The 16057-nt window shown below is 50.7% G+C and overlaps 1 protein-coding gene across 1 annotated transcript in view; it reads left to right on the top strand.

Annotated features, from left to right (window-relative positions):
• Window positions 1-1669: 1669 nt before the first annotated feature.
• PCDH7 (protocadherin 7) overlaps window positions 1670-16057 on the top strand; it is a 50425-nt gene continuing 36037 nt past the window's right edge. The window contains exon 1 of the mRNA XM_086964003.1: window positions 1670-6070. Coding sequence (XP_086820129.1) covers window positions 3005-6070 — 3066 coding nt within the window. The 5' untranslated portion in view covers window positions 1670-3004. The remainder of the gene's footprint in view (window positions 6071-16057) is intronic.

Below are 16057 nucleotides of genomic sequence, written 5' to 3'. Positions count from 1 at the left end.
GAGAGCGGGGACTCGGCGTTGTAAATGGATGGAGGTTGGAATTGATGGGAAGACGGGCGAGGGTCTCGGCCGTCGCACCCATCCGTCTTGGAATGTGTTACTGTAATCAATGTTTGGTGCATAGGAGTGCTGCGCTTGCGACGGTCCCCTCCGTTCTTTGCAGCAGGCTGCATCCAGTGGTGCAGGTCGGCTGCCCTCGTGCAGGGGCTGCATTTCGTAAGCTCTGGTTATTGCAGTGCCCTGCAGGCAGCTTCACCTCACGGGGGAATGTGGCGGAATTCTAAGCAATTGGCGTTGTTTAGAAAAAAAATATATAATGAGGATTTTCTATTAATTCCGTTTAACCCTCTGCCACCGGTGAGTGCACGAGCCCCGCCTCCGCCCGCGTCCTGTACTGCGGTTGTGGGCACTGAGCATGCGCGGCTTCCAGCAGCAGATGCTGCAGATATAAACCACGCGCCTGATCCTCGCGCCGACACAGTGGGGGGAAACCGGCGGTGGCGAGGCGACAGGCGCGTGCTGAAGCGCGCGGGCCGCCCCCTGGCCAGCCGCAGAGCCCCCTTTCCCTACCCCAACACGCTCCCCACTCTACACCGTATGTGCAACGGTCAGCAAGCAGCTCCCATACCCCCACAATAGGGTGATAAGAAAGTGAGGGGTGCAACACATCAATCAGGTACACAACATTAGACGTATGTGCCGAGCAGTTGTTGTACATGCTGATTTCATCTTGTGAAATGAACCCCGAGCGTCTATCTGCAGAGCACAGTCGATTTTATGGACTGATGCTCCCATGGCTGCGGGGTACCTCTCCCCTACACCACACACTAACACAACAACACTATCAAAAGGGCCCAGTCTGCACCGTGCACATTACCTTTTCATCGCCCTGGTGCTGCTGTGATGCGCATGCAGTGCTGTGCGTGGCGCTGCCCGCAGTACCTGCTGAGTTGGAATGGGGAAAGGATGCGGAAGTTATGCAGAGAGGAAGCCAGAAGGAGATGCCTGCTCTGCGGGCAAACTTTGCATCAGCAGCACGGCCGCGAGGGAGGGGGCGCTGCCCTAGGGAGGGGGCAGTAGTTCACATGGGCCATCGCAAAGGTGCTTTTCCCAGACTCCTCGCACCCCCCATGAATGAACACATTATCAGCAATTCGCCTCGCCCGGGACTACTGTCCCGGGCACATTCTATTTGCGAAGCACAGATCGCGTTTTATTAAATAGTAATACATACAAAACGTTACGTTTCCACAACAAAACCCTCGCACGTAGCACGGAGTTGTGAGTGTGCCGCAGCACTCGTGGCAGTGTGCTGCGGAGGGCACCGCACGCTGCTCTGGTTTTCATTACAACAACAGCTCAGTCAGTGAATGAAACACGCCGTAGCAGCCCAGAACCTCCGGAGGAAGAAAATCAATGCTGGGAATGAAATGAAGATGAGACTGGTGTAAGACGAGTCTCCAATATATGTTTTTTTCCCCTTCACTGTTCATTGAAAATTCAGAGTGTGCGGTGGGGTGAGGTGTGCGCTAAAAGCCGAACCTGGGAATTGGGGAAGCACTGGCGAATCGCCGCCCGCCTGCGGGGAGGGGCGCCGAGGAGCCCCCCTGCAGTATGGAGGGCTGGGAGCCGCTGGTGTTTTCAGACTGAGCTCAGCTCTATCCCGCTCGCAGCAGCAGAGAGAGAGAGAGAGCGCGCGCAGGCTGGGAGGAGGGCTCCTGAAGTGAAACGGCTCCCCCACCCCCTGGCAGCTAGTGCAGAGCCAGCAGCAGCGCAGCCAGCCTCTGCCGCGTCAGGAAGCGCACGGAGGCAGCAGAACCAGCACGGCCACTTTAGAGGAAACTTGCAGCTCGCCGGGCTCCCAGAGCGGGTGAAGGCAGTCGCAGTGCCCCTCTGCCACCCCGCCAGAAGCAGCTAGCTGGGCTCCTGACACAGGCGTGACATCTGTCCGGTGAGGTGTGCTGCAACCCGAGCTCTTGACACCACACGGACTGGGGCGTCTTTACGCATCTTGGCCGTTCCCCTCGCTTGCTCCTTCTCTGCCCCTGTCGCATGCGGATGTTTGCCGGATGAGTCCTTTCACGCCGGATCCTGTTGCAGCTTGCTCCTCGCTGCCGCAGGTTACATTAACCTGCAGGATAATCACCTAAGACAGCCAGGGTAGCTCCCATCTGGACTGAGTGACAGGGCTCGGCTTCAGGGCTCCGGTTACCTACCTGCAGCGTGGGACAGGCTCGGGAGGAGCTGAGCTCAGAGACTGCAACATCAGCTGAGGATCGCTCACTGTACTGCAGACAGATTACTAACATGCAGTGCGGATGCAGGTAGCCGGCACAAACTGCAGGACAAACTTGGGGACGTACAGCTCCACCACGCTGGGCACAAGCACCAATTCCCCGGGCTTTTTTATTTGATCGTGATCTTTGGGAGTGATGCGCGAAGAGCCATCGCCGAGAAACATCTGAAATGTTTTTTATCGTTTCCCGAGGAGGGATTTGATGGCTTTCTTCTGAGAAGGGAATTGAGTCCACGAGCGGGCTTATGATCCAAGGGGGATCTGTACAGATGTGGATTTTGCTTCAATATCACTTTTTGCCAAGAAGCATTTTCAGCTGACATAGCTTTTCACGTGAGCCATTGGATGCTGGCAAGCTCCCTTTTCTGCGTGCGCTTCCGCTGTCTTCTGCTCCCACCTTATTGACATGCAGCAGTGAGCGGCTCGTAACCCTAGCGGAGCGCACAGGGCGACCTGCGGACCAGCTTCATTTTATTACTCACATTGCTGAGAAGTGCCTAGAGCCCCTGAAAGAGGGGGGCTTTTCTCCGGCGCGACTGGGTGCATCGCCGACCACAGGGCTGTCCCGTGAACTGAAACCCCGACGAAAGCATCCGTCACGATCCTCTTCCCCTGCCCGGAGGATGAAATAAGTTTCCAGAGGGGCGCAGAGAAGGTCAGCGGTCCCTGGTCTCCAGCCTGTCCCCCTGAGCAGGGCCACCGGGGAAGATGCGGACTTTCGTGGGCTTCTACGCGCTGCTCCTGCGGGTCTCGCTCACCCTGGCAGCCGCCAAGCAGGTGCTGCGCTACCGGCTGGCCGAGGAGGGCCCGGCCGACGTCCGCGTGGGGAACGTGGCCTCGGACCTGGGCATCGTCACGGGCTCCGGGGAGGTGACCTTCAGCCTGGAGTCCGGCTCCGAGTACTTCAAGATCGACAACATGACGGGCGAGCTGAGCACCACGGAGCGCCGCATCGACCGCGAGAAGCTGCCGCAGTGCCAGATGATCTTCGACGAGAACGAGTGCTTCCTGGACTTCGAGGTGTCGGTCATCGGGCCGCTGCAGAGCTGGGTCGACCTCTTCGAGGGCCGGGTGGTGGTGCTGGACATCAACGACAACACGCCCACATTCCCGTCGCCCGTGCTGACCCTGACGGTGGAGGAGAGCCGCCCGGTGGGCACCCTCTACCTGCTGCCCACCGCCACCGACCGCGACTTCGGCCGCAACGGCATCGAGCGCTACGAGCTGATCCAGGAGCCCAGCGAGGGCTCCTACCTGGCCGGCCGCCGGGGGGTGTCCGAGAGCGGGGGCAAGAGGCGCATGGAGGCCGACCCCGGCCGCAGCAGCGTCTTCGAGCTGCAGGTGGCCGACACCCCCGACGGCGAGAAGCAGCCGCAGCTGATCGTCAAGGGCGCCCTGGACCGGGAGCTGCGGGACTCCTACGAGCTGACCCTGCGCGTGCGGGACGGAGGGGACCCGCCGCGCTCCTCGCAGTCCATCCTGCGGGTGCTCATCACCGACGTGAACGACAACAGCCCGCGCTTCGAGCGCAGCGTCTACGAGGCCGACCTGGCGGAGAACAGCGTGCCCGGCACCCCCATCCTCCAGCTGCGCGCCACCGACTTCGACGTGGGGGTGAACGGGCAGATCGAGTATGTGTTCGGGGCTGCAACTGAGTCGGTCCGGCGCCTGCTGCGGCTAGACGAGACCTCGGGCTGGCTGAGCGTGCTGCACCGCATCGACCGGGAGGAGGTGAACCAACTGCGCTTCACGGTCACGGCCCGGGACCGGGGCCAGCCCCCCAAGAGCGACAAGGCCACCGTAGTGCTCAACATCAAGGACGAGAACGACAACGTGCCCCTCATCGACATCCGGAAGATCGGCCGCATCCCCGTCAAGGACGGCATGGCCACCGTGGCCGAGGACGTGCTGGTGGACACCCCCATCGCGCTGGTGCAAGTGTCCGACCGGGACCAGGGCGAGAACGGCGTGGTGACCTGCACCGTGGTGGGCGACGTGCCCTTCCAGCTCAAGCCCGCCAGTGAGACGGAGGGCGAGCAGAACAAGAAAAAGTACTTCCTGCACACCTCGGCGCCCCTGGACTACGAGGCCACCAAGGAGTACAATGTCATCATCGTGGCCGTGGACTCGGGCAGCCCCAGCCTGTCCAGCAACAACTCTCTCATCGTCAAGGTGGGCGACACCAACGACAACCCGCCCATCTTCGGACAGGCCGTGGTGGAGGTGCCCTTTCCGGAAAACAACGTGCCCGGGGAGAGGGTGGCCACCGTGCTGGCCAGCGACGCGGACAGCGGCAAGAATGCGGAGATCGCCTACTCGCTGGACTCGTCCGTGTCCGGGGTCTTCTCCATAGACCAAGACTCGGGGGACATCACCGTCAATATCGTCCTGGACAGGGAGCAGACCGACAGGTACGAGTTTAAAGTTGTGGCCAAAGACAAAGGGGTGCCGGTGCTGCAGGGGACCGCCTCGGTGGTGGTGCAGGTGGCCGACAGGAACGACAACGAGCCCAAGTTCATGCAGGACGTGTTCACTTTCTACGTGAAGGAAAACCTGCAGCCCAACAGCGCGGTGGGGATGGTGACCGTGATGGACGCGGACAAGGGGCGCAACGCGGAAATGAGCCTCTTCATCGAGGAGGAGAGCGACATCTTCTCCATCGAGAACGACACGGGCACCATCTACTCCACCGTGTCCTTCGACCGCGAGCACCAGACCACCTACACCTTCAGAGTGAAGGCCGTGGACGGAGGGGAGCCCCCCAGGTCCGCCACCGCCACCGTGTCCCTCACGGTCATGGACGACAACGACAACGCGCCCACCATCACATTCCCCAACAACAACTCCTACACCGTGCTGCCGCCGACCAGCAACATCCGCACGGTGGTGGCCACGGTGCTGGCCAGCGACAGCGACACCGGCGTCAACGCCGACCTCAACTTCAGCATCGTGGGGGGGAACCCCTTCAAACTCTTCGAGATCGACGCCTCCAGCGGCGTGGTGTCCCTGGTGGGCAAGCTGGCCCAGAACCACTACGGCCTGCACCGGGTGGTGGTGCAGGTGAACGACAGCGGGCAGCCCTCGCAGAGCACCACGGCCCTGGTGCACGTGTTCGTCAACGAGAGCGTGTCCAACGCCACGGTGGTGGAGGCGCAGATCTCCCGCAGCCTGCACACCCCGCTGTCCCAGGACATCGCCGGGGACCCCAGCTACGAGACCATCAAGCAGAGGCTCAGCATTGTCATCGGGGTGGTGGCCGGCATCATGACCGTCATCTTCATCATCCTCATCGTGGTGGTGGCCAGGTACTGCCGCTCCAAGAACAAGAACGGCTACGAGGCAGGGAAGAAGGACCACGAGGACTTCTTCACCCCGCAGCAGCACGACAAGTCGAAAAAGCCCAAAAAGGACAAGAAAAACAAAAAGTCCAAACAGCCGCTCTACAGCAGCATTGTGACTGTGGAAGCTTCTAAGCCAAACGGGCAGCGGTACGACAGCGTCAACGAGAAGCTGTCGGACAGTCCGAGCATGGGCAGGTACCGGTCCGTGAACGGCGGCCCTGGCAGCCCGGACCTCGCCAGGCACTACAAGTCCAGCTCCCCGCTGCCCACGGTCCAGCTGCACCCCCAGTCGCCCACGGCGGGCAAGAAACACCAGGCCGTGCAGGAACTGCCGCCGGCCAACACTTTTGTGGGCGCAGGAGACAATATTTCAATCGGATCAGACCACTGTTCCGAGTACAGCTGTCAAACTAATAACAAGTACAGCAAACAGGTAAGCACCGCTATCTGAATACTAACCCCAGCCCCCATCGAAATATGTTTTACTAAAATGCTGATTTAACCTGTTGCACACATTGCTAATGTTAATCTCTAACCGCAAATGATCAGATAAAGGCACATTTAAAAGGAGACAATTGTTTTTTTTTCAATTCTGCGACATAAAAGTATGTCATGTGAACCATTTAGTTTTCATATCTAGAGACAGCAGCATGACCTTGGAAGGTAGCTCTAAAGTGGTGGTGACTCACACCCCCACCTCTCCAAACTAGGATTGACGTTCTGTCATGTCTTGTCTTGTCAAGCACACCAACAGAGCACTACACGCAGGTAACAGCTATGCAAATCACTCGAACTGTCATTCCACAACATGGCTGCTCACAGTATATTTTCATCATAACACGTGCTCTTAGCACACATGTCAATTAGTGAGTTTGGACAGGTAGTTGATGTTATAAGAACACATCCGAAACATTTATAAGCACATTTAAAATTCAACTTCAGTCCTAAAAGGGCACCCGAATGCTGTGACACCTGGGTAAGACCGACGTCCTGTAACTACGTTGTTTCGGTTTCTTGGTGAGTTGTAGCAGCACAGGCTTTAAGAGTTAACCCCCCCCCCTGCCCCAAAAGCATAAGCACATATGTTACTCTTCAATGTACCGGTTCAAGGAAAGGCAACAGACTGAGGACAAATCTAGTCTGAAATCCACAGAGATTCTTTTTTTGCCTAAAGGGTGGCCATTTTGGTTAAAGTTGCCAGGTGTCCATTCCAGATATGTTTAAAAGTGTGGGCATGGTTGGTAATTGCCAAGGCCCCCCAGTTTCCACTACCTGGGTGAACTTTATCTTAAGTGTATTTCCGTATCTCAACCTTCAGTGTATCAATATTGTTTTACAATAAATGGCTCAAATTAGTTGATATGGGTGATCACATTTAAAATTGTTTCGAACAGGGGCCCACAAAATATATCTTTCTTCGGGTTCCCAAGGTCCTTAAGATGATACTGGTTAAGAATTGTTCGCCTCAGAAGAGAGATCCACACAGAACCCACTGTACAAGCTGTCTGCAGAGATGGGACTTCCTCCAAGACATCAGCTTGTTTCACCACTTTTTTAAACACGTATTTTTCTTTTGGTTCTACTGTCATTACACACTACTTTTTGTGTGTCTGATTCAAAACTTTCCTTAGTATTGTGAAGCACTCCAGCTCACAGATCATGTCTTTGGTGTTTATTTAACACAAGCTTGCACAGCAGCGGGCCTGCATTCCAGTGCCAAAGGAGCGAGGTACCCTATCTCAGTCAGGAACAGACTTTCAAAAGTAATACTGCACTACTTTGAGTGAGAGTGTGTAGGCAAATGAATGGACTTACGCTAAAGGGCCATGGTTTAGGTGAAATAATGGATGGACAGATGAATGGTTGGATAGATTGGGGGATGGATGGATGGATTGCCAGCTGATGGTAGGGGAGACCTACAGATGATAGACTGAAGACTAAATCACTGGGTTGATGGGATGGAAAGGTTCATAAATTAGTGGATGTTTCAGTGGAGACAAGAATGGTAGCCAGATGGACAAGAGCAATTGTGAGCAGTAAGAAGAATTGAACATTTTCTAGAAATATGAGTCTTGCACATTGAGTGTGACTGTGATGCAGGAAAGGGTGGATTGAGGAATGAGTGGATGGATGAATCAAAGATGAAGAGATACATAGATGTTTGGTTGGATGCGAAATAGTTGATAGACAGATGTATAGATGAATCGAATGATCTTTTTCTGTGAGTGTATGAATTGGTGCCTGGTTTCTATTAGGGAAGGATGGCCCATTGGATTGATGAATAGGTGGATGGTGGGTTAATGGATGTGCGGATGAGTTTGCTTATGAGTTGGCACATTGGAGGACAGATGGAACAGATAGATAGTCAAGCAGATAGGTAGCCTAACAGACATTCAGGCTTCCCTGTGGCCTGAAATTCAACCACAGGTGAAGCAATTAGATTCACTCTCTAAGCTTGGGGTCACAGGGGAAGTAGTAGCTATGCTTGTCTATTAATGCAGCCCCACCCGGCTAATGAGTGCTCATGACAGATTATATTATAGGTATGGGGTATTTAACGCTTGACATTCGTAAACCCTTAGAAAAAAATGAAACTCAATCTTATTCTGAGATTGACCACCTTTGAAATGCCCTCATTTATCAGTGGGATTGGGCTTTATTTCCTTGTGGCTGACAGGGCAGTTGACCTGTTTGGAGAAGTTGCCAAGGGGCGCCTTCCTCTCTGTTGCTTGGAAGGAACTTGAAGTACACTTGAAGCACAATGCAGGTAAACAGACCCCTCTCTCGGAAGGTGAATGTCTCAAGCTCCCTTAACACGGTGTACTTGGACTGTGGTCACAACGGTAGTCACATTGAGCAATATCCCAAATCTCGCCTTTGCTTCATACTTTACACTTCGAAGAAGAGGCCTCTCGAGCCACATGTGTCTTAGTCAGCAGTCTGTCATCACGTCGATCCACACATCCTCATACGTGTCTATTGTGACTCAAAGCTGCTACACATTTGAGTCACAGACCGTTATTCCCTAAACCGATTCATGAGAACCAAAGGTAATGGTTTTCAATATTGACAACAATTCTTGATGGGCTGTCATGTTTAATCTCCAATAGGTGCTGTGCAAACGCAGGAACAGGAGAGAGCATACATGCATAACACGATAAAATCATACCTGTACCCCCTCTTGCAAAGACAAATCTCTGTTTAGAACTTTTTTTTCTTCGCTTTCTGCTTTAGCCATTTGTCTTCTATATAAGACAAGGCATGGTGTTCATTTCTTTTGCCTATATGGGATTATGAAATCTGAACACATGCTAGACAACCACATTACAATTAAAACTATAGACATACATAAAGTAGCTTACAATAGTTAAACGCGAAATCAAGACAGATTCCTGTTTTAAAAATCTGCACACTCTTCTTCTTGCTAATCTTCCCACAACATCTTTAATGTATGGAAAGTTGTCAAACTATAACAGCGGTCGAACAAGTAAGGTGTTCTTGGGCTGAAGACATAAAAGGCTGGCCTCCACCAATCCCTCAATAGGAGTTCAGCCATATAATGCCCAGCCAACCACGTCTTCTATATGGAAATAACTTTTATTTGCATTCTTAATGGACCATTAAAAGCTGTCCAACCAATGAGAATGCTGCTTTTGCAGCCAGTAACTGCAAATAAAAGCACACCCTATAACCTGGAATTTGCCCACTTGTAGCCCTAAAGGCTACAAGTGATGTGGCTTTATTTAAGAAAACACTGAAAATGTGGGTTTTTGCAGAAGCTTAAGCCTCCCTTTATCTTGGTCCATCTTTGGTGTAGTTGTTTTCTCGCTCGGACACTCCTTGGAGTAGCTCTGTGCGCTATAAAATGTTTTCACCATCATCATCAGCAGCAGTCGCTGCCGACCCTCTTTATTCCTGGTGCAGCTTGTCTTGTTTGATTCAAATTCAACCACTATTGCTTTGTAGGGTTTCTCTTTACCCTCTTCCTCATTAATATTGCTTTACTTTAGAACCATTGGCAAAGGGAGGACGACTCCAGCACACCGTGGCTGAAAAGACCATCCAAGGTCTCTGCATTGCTGTATAACTGCACTCTCTGTCTAGGTGGTCAAATAGAGAATTGCTATTGTACCTTCACTGTTATGTTATGTTATGTTATGTTAGTGCTATTTGTATTGCGCACGGCTGCTCCAGCGAAGGAGCGTCCCGGCGCACCGACAAGGTGGCGAACACAACACAACAGGGGAACAGAAAATATTACTAAAAAAAAGGGGGAGAGATGGATTTAACAGAGCTCAGAAAATAAATGGGTTTTAGCGGCCTTGCGGAAGGAAAGCAGGTCACCAAGGGTCCGAAGTTTCAAAGGGAGAGCGTTCCAGAGTGCGGCTGCCCACACCTTAAAAGAGCGACCCCCCACCCGGCTGAGTTTGAACCGAGGGGCTACCGCTAATTCTTGGTCCAGCGAGCGCAAAGTGCGGCCTGGGATATAAGGGCACAAAAGTTGGCGCAGTAAGGGAGGCGATAGGCCCTTCAGAATCTTGAAGGAAAGGCACAAAACTTTAAAGTGGATCCGCTGCCTAACGGGTAACCAATGCAGGGCTCGCAAAGATGGACCGGCCGAGCAAAACCTAGGAAGACCTACGATTGCTCTGGCCGCAGCGTTCTGCACTCTTTGAAGTCGGGTTAACGCGGCCTGGTTTAATCCTATAAAAAGGGAGCTGGCGTAGTCCAGCCGGGCCAAAACCGTTGCTTGCACCACCAATTGACGAGTTGCGGCATCAAAGTATTTAAGGGCAGGGCGCAGATTGCGCAAGATGCCGAAGCAACACTCCGCCGTCCTTTTAGTGTGGCCAACGAAGTTGAGGGAAGGGTCCAGCCAGACACCAAGATTTTTGATCTCTGCAACCGGAGTGGGGGTCGGCCCCAGCTCAGAGGGCCACCAAGTATCTCCCCATAGGTCCGTCCGCTTCCCAAAGATCATCACCTCCGTTTTGATTTGTAATTGATTTTCTGAGACTTGCACACCCAGAGAGAGAACCAGAACTTTGCTGTGTTACAGAAAATACATTTCCAGTACTGACCAAGGTTTGTTGGATTACACACTCTTAGGTCCAGGGGGGTGGACCCCCTCTTCCCTCTGCTCTCCCTTTTTGGGTCAGAGGAGATAATGATAATAGTTTTTTGTATCTACTTACTAAGCAATAGAAGCAGTTAATTACTCGCCCGTACTTAGGGGTCCTCCCCTGCGGCGCGGGCGAGTTACACCAGCGGTGGCTAATTAAGAGCCATTAATGCCGGCAGGTACTTCTTACAATTGAGCCGTTCCATTTAAAGTTGCATCAGTATCACATTCCTGTCCCCGTTTCCTTGCTAGCATCTCCATTCTGGACAGGTGGCATTGTAAACACTAAGGCCTATATTTGTCAATATTTCTTGCAATGCAGCAAGCCATCTTGCTGCGCTGCGTGAAAGGGAGAGGGCAGGATTGAGCAGTATTCAACATTATAAGGTGCGTTCCTGCTCTCTGTCTGAACTGGCGTACAAACTGCTGCCTAGCACCAACGCAAGCAGCCTTACACCGTCGTGCAAGGATGCCTGCACTGTAGGCAGGATAGTTTTTGTTCAGGAAGAGGCACCTTTCAGCAAAAAAGAAACCCTCAGAGGAATTTTCCTTTTTCTAAGTGTGCTGCAAAATGCAGCACACTTAGGAAGAGGAAACAATGAGGAGAAATAAAGATATATATCATCGTGGCACATCTGTTGGAGAGGCGTACAATTCTGATGCATCCCCAGGTCTAACAATGTTCGTAAATCTGGGAATGTTTCGGAATCCATGGGTGGATGCATGGGAACACCCACTCTCCACCCATCGCAAGCTTCCCTGCCGCATAGTAAGACAAGTCAGTGAGGTACATTATCTTGCGTTACTCTAGATTTACCAAGCCAGCCAGAGCTACGCAAGGTGGACTTGCGTGGCTTGATAAATCTCATTTAGGTTTTGCATTTCCCTTGCGCGGAGCAAGGACGAGGAAAAAACTATATAAATATGGTCCTCAAAGATTAAAAAACAAATATGTGAAATTTAACTCACAAAATGCAATCTCCTGTAGCCAAATGTAAGAAAATCAGTGGCATCTGTTATATTATAGAAATTCTGACATTAAAGCGATACACACAATTGAAAACATTCACATTCACATGATAACCAATGAGGGAATGGAATCCATCACCCACCACTGTCATTAATATAATCATGAACATCCATGCAAAAACATCCGAAGATCAAAATCACAATTGAAGAACACACAGTGTGGGAAACAAGTCAATGTCAGCACATCGAGCACAAACGTATTGCACTACAATAATATCATATTCAAAATATTGACTACCAAAATGCCATGAAGGTAATTTTATATAGGTTAGTATAGATTTATAATTATTAAGCCAACATCTATGTAGCTTTAGTTATTTGGATTGTCCAGGTACATGTACATGGAGTTTGGAATAGGAAGTAAATGCTTATCTATATATACTTACCTTTACAATATTTTGGTAGTTGCAACTCTGGGTATTGTGGTTTTGTACCACAGTATTCAATACTCAACATTCTGGTACAATACCATGGGAAACAAAATAAATTCATAGAGTTTCATATGTTGAAATAGCACGTGGAACACTATAAAATGTCTAGTATCAGATCATCAATCGTCACTCAACAAATGGTATTACCCGGTCACAAATGGCGTCCACCTCATTAGACACAGTCAACAAAAGAGTTGATAACATGTTATGGAGGAGGAGACTACACAAGCTGATGGTCTGGTCACTGATGAAGCATAAAAGAAAATAATGATGGGTTACATGTTTTATTTAATCACAGCCACTGGAAAATGCTCTAGACCGCATGGACATTGTTTTGTTTATGCTACTTTAGACTGGGACCTTCTGTATGCAATGTAGCTTTGGAATTGCTCCAGTAGAGATAGCCCAATCATAACTGACACATGTCCATTCTAAATGGAATAAAAGTAGTCGTATACTTGTTTAAACCTTTTTGGACTTCATCAGTTCGATGCACTTGAGTTGCACAGTGAGCACAGGACCCATGCCTGGTCATAGCCATTGCATTAAGGGTGTTTTTTAAAATAAAATTAACACTTCTTGGTGGGCAGAAACTCATGTGCATTTTTCATATGCAATCATAAATGAAAATTGGACTGTTTTCCTATTAATTCAATGTGACGTCATTTTATGTTGCTTTTATGGTTGTTGACCAAAATAAAGAATTTAAATATTGATTGATTGATTCAACAAGCATAGTACAGAAAAACAAAATATACTGTAAGTTTTTTGGCGATGCAGCTAGATACTTTACACACTCTAGCTGTAAGAAATTAAATTGTTAGTTGAGATGGATCATAGTCCACCACAAATTGGGATGGATGATAGTCCACCACAAGTAAGGAAGTCATTGACCTGTTAGGTCCAGTCAAACGTTTTAAAAATGTAAACCTGAGCTCAACCCCTTGTTGCTGTGGCGCAGAGCAAGCATGTTTAACATAGAGAAAATGTGTAATCTATTTACAAGTACCAAAACGGGTAAACAGAAATCCAATAAGGTAAGCAGAGAGACATTTTTGAAGATTTAAGTGGAAAAAGCACCAATACAAATGAAGTGCCCAGTGTAAGTCAGTGGTCGCGTAAACTAGGACCAATTCACAATTACAGGCCGACCTTGATAGAGCCCAGGTCGGATATACCAATTGGATTGGTCTTGGTGAAAGCCTGAAAGTTAAAAAGTCCAAAAGGTTTATAAGTCTCACTTCAGAAGTGACTTTGTTACTTTTTTGAAGAAAAACAATGAAAGTTCTTCAAAGTCAAAACTCAAACTGGGACTGTTTCTCTTTTTGAGAAGAAAAATGCTCCCAGTACTGGCTGCCACTCAAATAGTTGCTGCTAACCTACCACTGAAGCCCAGATAACTACAGCAGGACGGCCCCCCTGGAGCTCTAGAGAAATTCTCACTGATAATTTTTTGATTCCCAATGCAGAATGGGATTTACTCTTTTTTTCAGAGGTGCAGAACCTTTGAGTTGGACAAAGCAGGAATTCAATTCGGCACTTTGGAACTGCTCGTCAGGTACTTAAACAGGCAGGTTCCCTGAAGCTCTGGATGGAGAGTTTTTAAAAATGACCATACTGTAGTCTAGTGCCCAAACCACCACAGTAGTACACTTCTATGGCTCCCAGAACAGCAGGGCAGGCACATAGAAGCTCTCACTGTATCAGGCAAAGGCCTACAGAAGGCGCCAGTTCTGCTCCCATTGCTGCGGGTCAGCTAGGAACTCTAAGGACAAGGTCTATTGCAGTTTGGTGTTTGCTTTTCGATGCACAAGAGGTCCCCAAACTGAACCTTGGAGTCCAACCCTTCAGATCTCCTCACAGATCTGAAACAGCAGGTACAGTCCTTCTTATGTTCTTCATCAGGTCCAGAGAGTGTTCTAAAGAGGATGGTTTGCTGTGTCACACTTATAGTTGGCAGTAGCTAGAGGGTGGGGGTGACTCATGGGCAGTCTATAACCAATGCATGCCCAGCAAGCTCCTAGAACGCCTGGACCTCGTCCCGAACGGTTGCTCCCCCACGCTCCCTGGCTCCTGCCTGCAATCCTCGTGTGTGGTATCGTAGCTCTTAGCGCTCTGTGCTTTGCTCATTGTGGTGGCGCTTTAAAAGTTAATGCTTTTGCCCACAGCTGAGGCACCTTCAATCAGCCTTCGTGTTATTTCATAGTGCTGTGTGCTTTGCTCATTGTGGTGGCGCTTTAAAAGTTAATGCTTTTGCCCACAGCTGAGGCACCTTCAATCAGCCTTCGTGTTATTTCATAGTGCTGTGTGCTTTGTTCATTTGGGTAGCGCTTTAAAAGTTAATGCTTTTGCCCACAGCTGAGGCACCTTCAATCAGCCTTCGTGTTATTTCATAGTGCTGTGTGCTTTGTTCATTTGGGTAGCGCTTTAAAAGTTAATGCTTTTGCCCACAGCTGAGGCACCTTCAATCAGCCTTCGTGTTATTTCATAGTGCTGTGTGCTTTGTTCATTTGGGTAGCGCTTTAAAAGTTAATGCTTTTGCCCACAGCTGAGGCACCTTCAATCAGCCTTCGTGTTATTTCATAGTGCTGTGTGCTTTGCTCATTTGGGTAGCGCTTTAACGTAGCTGCATTTGGTAGCGCTTTTTACATATTTGTAGCAGTATTCAGTCCTTTGCGCTTTCACTGCTTACAGTGCATTCCTTCATAGCTGGCATTGTATTGTGTTGGTTTCGATTCCTATCCCTCCCACCATTTTGTTGTTGTGCTCTCCCCTGCCCCGCCTCCCCGCTACCGCCTCCCAGCTGACCCGCCCACGCTCCGCCCCCTCCACTATCCTTTAAATGCCAGATGTTCCAACGCGCAGCGTCCACGCGCTACGGCCACGCCGAAGGTGCGCCAAAGGTAAGCCCGTCTACGCCCGTCCGCGCCTGGACCGCGCCCAGCGCCAGAACCCCTGGTCCTCGTAAAGTCCACCCCTCCCGCATTACTTACGATGCCACCACCCTCCTAGCCCTCAACCCTGGCCGCTCCCTCAACTGCGTCCAAGCTGCTCCTGGACACACCCATGGACCCTTTTCCTGCTACTCCTGCAAGTTCGACGGCACCAAGAACAACTCCTCATCTACGAACACACAACAGATTCCCGATCCCAACCACCTACAATGCATCCTGCTCAACACCCGCTCGGTCCACAGGCACGCCATCGACCTCTGGAATCTACTCGACACCATCTCTCCGGACGTCGCCTTCCTAACAGAAACATGGATGAATGCCTCTTCAGCCCCAGACATCACCATTGCCATCCCGGAAGGCTATAAGATCATTCGCAAGGACCGTACCGGCCACACAGGAGGAGGCATCGCTATCGTCCATAAGAAATCCATCCGCATCTCAACCAGCTCAGACGTCAATCTCGCCAACTCTGAACACCTTCACTTCCAGATCCACATCGACCCCAAGACCACACTCAGAGGCACCCTCCTTTACAGGCCACCAGGACCCCGCGCACAATTTAGTGAAGACATCACGGACTTCATCACTCCACACGCGCTCCCCTCCGAGGACTACATCCTTTTGGGAGACCTCAACTTTCACCTTGAAAAGAACAACGACCGCAACACCACCACCCTTTTGGACAACCTCGCAAACCTCGGACTTAAACAACTTGTCACTACCCCCACCCAAGTCGCAGGTCACACACTCGACCCTATCTTCACCTCCAGCAAACATGTTTCCTTCAGCCACACCACAGCTCTCCTTTGGACTGACCACAGCTGCGTTCACTTCACCTACAACAAGCCCACATCCAACAACCAGCCCCAACCCACTCTGCAAAG

Source organism: Lissotriton vulgaris, chromosome 3_2 (assembly GCF_964263255.1).
Source record: "Lissotriton vulgaris chromosome 3_2, aLisVul1.2, whole genome shotgun sequence".
In the NCBI taxonomy this organism is placed as follows: Eukaryota; Metazoa; Chordata; class Amphibia; order Caudata; family Salamandridae; genus Lissotriton; species Lissotriton vulgaris.
Note: the sequence above shows the minus strand (reverse complement) of the source record. Positions and strands in the feature narration are given on the sequence as shown.